Source organism: Leptosomus discolor, chromosome 25, assembly GCF_034619465.1.
Source record: "Leptosomus discolor isolate bLepDis1 chromosome 25, bLepDis1.hap2, whole genome shotgun sequence".
Taxonomy (NCBI): domain Eukaryota; kingdom Metazoa; phylum Chordata; class Aves; order Leptosomiformes; family Leptosomidae; genus Leptosomus; species Leptosomus discolor.
Genome location: NC_141415.1, coordinates 2,523,163 through 2,527,999, shown reverse-complemented (window position 1 = coordinate 2,527,999; position 4,837 = coordinate 2,523,163). Strand labels below are relative to the sequence as shown.

The window sequence follows — 4,837 nt, the reverse complement described above, 5'->3', positions numbered from 1 at the left end:
GCCGACGAAGGGCTCCGCGGGCACTACGGGCCGGGCGATCTCACCGGGCCAGGCCGGGCCGCGGGCGGGGGTCGCTCCTCGGGGGGGGGGGGGCGGGGGCCGCGTGCGGCTCGGCGCTGTTTCGTAACAACCGTCCCCTCCTCGCGCGCGGCCCCTCCCACCCTTGGAGCGGTTGCCGGGGCAACGCCGCGGGCGGGATCTCTGCCGCCATCCCCGGGCCGGGCCGGGCCGGGCGCGGGGGCCGGTGCCTCCGGGGCGAAGCGCGGTTTGGGAAAGGCCGGCCTGGTGCCGCCGTGCTCCCCGCCACCGGCGCCCAAGGTGGGGACGGAGAACTCGAAACCCCGTCCGAGGGTAGGGAGAGTGTGTCCCTGCCCTGGAAGTCGTGCAGGAGGCTGCGGCTGAGGGGGAGCTGGAAGGCGGCCGGGGGCGTGGTGGGCCCGTGCACCGTGCGGCCCTGGTGAGTGGCCTGACCCGCCGGGCCCTTTTCCAGATGCTTGGAGCAAGGCGACTTGGTTACCCTGCTTGATTTCTGCTCCCGCAGGTCTCCTGCCTCGAAGGCTGTGAGCGAAGAGATAGCTTTGAAAAAGGCCATGGTTTTTTTACACAATGCTCTTGGGCACGTGCGACGCGGGAAGAAAAAAAACCGGGGGTTTTACTGTCAAAATGAAATCAGATCCCTGCTGCTTCCTCTTCCCACATTGCTGGATTCAAAAGCACTCACTTTTGCCTCATCATTGCCTCATTTTGCAACCAAAAATATAAATGTTCGGTGGATATACACATGAATGGAGAGACGCTTTTTCGAAACAGAAGGCTGGCAATGCAGGGACCTGGGTTCTGCAAACCACCACACAGGTCCCTTCAGCTGCAGGATGAGGGTACAGGCTAGTGGTTAGAGCACAGCATCTGCTTGAGCCCTGGCTCGTGTGGACTGCATTCAAGAGCGGGTCTCAGGTCTGCTGTGCAGCTGTGGAGTGGGACACAGAGGCCTGGAGAGCGTGAATGTGTGTGGAAGATGTCCGGGTTCATGAGCTCCCCAGGGGTGCAGCTGTGCTCTGCTCTGTGAGGGGATCCCTGCCTTGATGATTTGTACTGCCTTTCAGGGATGAGGGAAGGGAACCTGAGCAACTATAAGAAAAGGGGTGTTTTCCACTGCAGCATGGTCTTAGCTTCTCCCTCCAGTCTCCCCTTTTTTCCAGGGCAAGAAGAGACAACCAGCATCTGAAAAGAATTTGCTGCTCTTTGGAGGTCAGTGTAGACTCCACTGTGTTGCTCCATTGCAAATTTTCCTGGTAAAAACAGGCTAAGAGCATCACAGCATGGCAGTATGGAACTCATCCGTTCCCATCCACCACGCAGTTGTGGATACTGCCCATGGAGCACTTCTACAGCAATTTGGCTTCCCAGGCTGCATCTCTACTATGACCTTTCACTGGTTCCAGTAGGGCTCTGAGCTGGAAAGCCCCTCTCAGAGGGACACATTTGCAGCTACTTCGGGTGAATGTAGGACCCATAGATTGAAGACGTATCTACAGAAATGCCTGCTGTTAGGCTGAGACTCTGGCCCCCTTAGGCTGCCCACTCTGACATAGAGGCACTGTGAAATCTCTCCAGGAGGCCTGGGCAGTCAAGGGCTCTCACCACTGCCCCAGGCAAGTGGTTGGTCTTCCAGGATCACAGTGGGGTGCCTGCAGCTCTCCTGTGCATGTAAATTTGCAGGCCTGGAGGGAGATTTTCAACTGAGACACATCCCTCTTCTATCTCTTCTTGGGTGCTGGAGAGTCTTCTGCCTCTGTCTCTCCTCAGCACTGTCAGAGCCTGATAAGCATCCCCTAGAGCTGAAGGATCTGGAGTCCCTGCTGAAGGTGAGTCTGCTGTGCTGATGCTCCTAAGGCCACTGAAGCCATTGTTTACTTTCTGGCTGACTGTCCCCTCCGGGTTTGCATTGCTAAGAGGCCTTTCCATCTTCCATTTGGTTGTCCCTGAGAAAACAAACTCCTTTACCCCATGTTGTCTGACTGCTGCAGATCTGCTGTAGATGCCAAGTTAGGGTATACAGCTACTCTGGTCAGGTTACAAGTACTTCAGGACAAAGGGCAAACCAAGAGATTACAGAGCCTACAGAGAAAGTCGGCTTGTGCTTGTGCTGCTGGGTAAGTCACACACCCTGAATATTTTTACTGCATAGTCCTTCTGGCATTCATCATGCTGTGAGGATTACATCTGTGACAGTGATATTCATAATGACTGCTCTGCCATATGCTGCACCAACACACAAGTCTGGCCAGTGTCATGGCCAGCATTTTCTTACAAAACTTGCTTTGCACTGGTATGTCCTCCTACACATCCCCACTCCATCTAAAGGGAATTCCTGCTGCAGCTGAACAGGTTTTATCGGTAGTAAGACAGGCAAGAGGTGGGAGTGTAGATGGCTTCTGATTTACAACCTAGGTAGTTTTTTTTGCAAAGAAAACAACACTTTTTAGTTTTTTCCCTCTAAATTTTGGGAACCATTTATGGTAGAGCTGAAAACATTCTGTTCTCCATCATTGTGCCTCTACTTCTCTCCTTCCTGGACAATAATTGTTCACAGCCCACATCTCCTCAAGGCAATATCCTTTCTGGGAACTGACTTCAAAAGAGGAGACTCAAGTGAATGTGAGCAAAAGGAACTGACCTTCAATCCCCTGATTTTCTTGAGGAGAAGAAAATTCACTAGAGAGTTTCCCACTGTTTTAGCTAGAAGTTACTGGATAAGGATTTCTGGCAGTAGGTCCTGCCCTTCCTAATTTAAATCCAGGAGGTAACTGAAGAGTTACCAATGCTCTCTGGTAGTAGCAACAGCACAGTCATCTTAAGGTACAAGAGATAGTGTGTTTACAGAATCATAACAGTAGATCAGGACAACAGTGTAGTCTTCTCTTGAATGGAAATATTAACAGACATTTTCAAGCACAGAGAGGCTTCCCTCTTCCTGTCATTTTATCTGCAAAAATATGTAGAATCTTAAACTGTTTCCAGGAGCCTGAGATGGACTAAATCTGTCAATGGATTGAGATGTCTCCTTGTGTACATGATCTTGCAGTGGTGTATTTCTTATCTGCACTAATGCAGATCATGAAACAACTCTGGCCATTGTCTCTCCAGAAACTTCCCCAGGAAACCCAGAGATGGAATTAGGAGGATGATGTGCACTGTGAGCCTATTCATCTCATTCTCACTCCTGCCATTCTCTAGGAACATTTTCTACCTGAGCCTTTCTCCCCCAGCACAGTGGCATCCAGAGCAAGAGGAATTCCCTTTCCGCCCCTTCTCAAGACCTTGTGGGGCTGCTGCCCTCCCAGGGCCTTCCACAGGAGCAGACAGCCAAGCTTGGGAGTGGCCACACCCCTTCGTAGCGTGTGCACCAAGGCCAAGAGGGCATTTCTGGGGAGAGACTCAACAAAGCTGGGCCTGTCAGCCAGGGGCTCTGGTGGAATCATGGATGCCTTCCTCGCCTGCAAGTGACAGTTCCTGAAGGGGGCCCTCAGCAATGTGCCCCACCCTCCTCTCCTTTGAGAATGGTGAAGGCTCTCCATGGGCCCCATGCACCCCTAACTTCTCCAGAGAAATGCCCTTTCTTTTGAATTGTATGTGTTTGGAGTGTACACAGAGGGAAGGACCACCCAGTAACAGTGAACAATCTTTGTGTTAACAAGGAGCGCACAATGATCCCCAAATAGCGCCTCCCAGAACCACCGCTAAGCAACATATTTCTACCTGAGCATCTTGGGAGAGTGTCTGCAGGGGAAAAGATGACACAAAGGCGTGGGCTGGGATGCAGCAGAACTTTAATGAGTCAAAAGAGGGAAACAGGGACACCCTGAGGGGAGGTCCCAGTGCAGGAAGCACCAGGGACAGAAAGGAGTCTGCACCCCATGGCTGGGGCAGAGATCGCATCAGATGCCCATCTGCCTGCCCCACAGAGGGAGCAGGGTCAGCAGGTCCTCCCTAGGCTGGTTTTGTGGGAGCACAAGGAAATAAGGACATAGGAGGGAAAGGAGAGAGTGGAAGAGAGGAAAGTCAGTCATGAGCTGTGCTTTCCAAGAGCCCAGGCTGGACCTGAACTTTTGCAGGTAGTGCTGGGCTTGCTCAGCCCCTCTGGAAGCAACAAGCTGATGCTCCATCCCCAGTCCGGTACCATCTTGTGGGTGCGTGGGGCCCTTCCCCAGGGCCATTGCCAGCAGCTTTAGCAGGGGAGGCACCTCCTGCCGCAATAGCGGCTGCCAAGGCTGGAGAGGCCGAAGCCCCCAGAGTTGATGGGCACTCCCTCAGAGCTGAGGATGCTGCCAACGGCAGCGGAGGTGGAGGAGCCCACGGCGGTGTTCTGCGGGAAGGAGCTGAGGATGGGTCCGGGCAGGGTCACCACCACAGCAGGAGGCTCAATGACGACGGTGGAGTCCTGGCACTGCCTGACACAGGGCTCGTTGCAGCTGTTGGCCAGTGGGGTCGGGCCGCAGGGCTGGCATGGCAGGCAGGGGTTGTAGCAGGACATGTCTTGAGGCTGGAGGTGCACCTGGGAGAGAAGGCAGGGGGAAGCAGAGTAAGGGAGATGGGCAAGGAGTATCCTGTCACCCCACCACAAGGAAGCCAAGGCACATGGTGGGTGGGGAGCAGAATGCTGCTCAGAGGAGTAGAGAAAGAGCTTCAGACTCACCTGATCCTCAAGGAGAAAGAGGTGAGAGAAGTGGATGAAAGACTGGCTATTTGTGCTGGCTTTTATAGTGCTCCAGGACTGCCCCAGGTGTGCAGTCATGCTCTATACAGGCAGTAATTTTCTAACATACTCTCTAATTGA

The 4,837-nt window shown here is 53.7% G+C and overlaps 1 protein-coding gene across 1 annotated transcript; it reads right to left on the bottom strand.

The window, feature by feature from the left end:
- Nucleotides 1–4,228: 4,228 nt before the first annotated feature.
- On the bottom strand, nucleotides 4,229–4,534 carry LOC104345212 (feather keratin Cos1-1/Cos1-3/Cos2-1). The gene has a single exon (XM_009949575.2). The coding sequence runs from the start codon at nucleotides 4,532–4,534 to the stop codon at nucleotides 4,229–4,231; it is 306 nt and encodes a 101-aa protein (XP_009947877.2).
- Nucleotides 4,535–4,837: the final 303 nt, after the last annotated feature.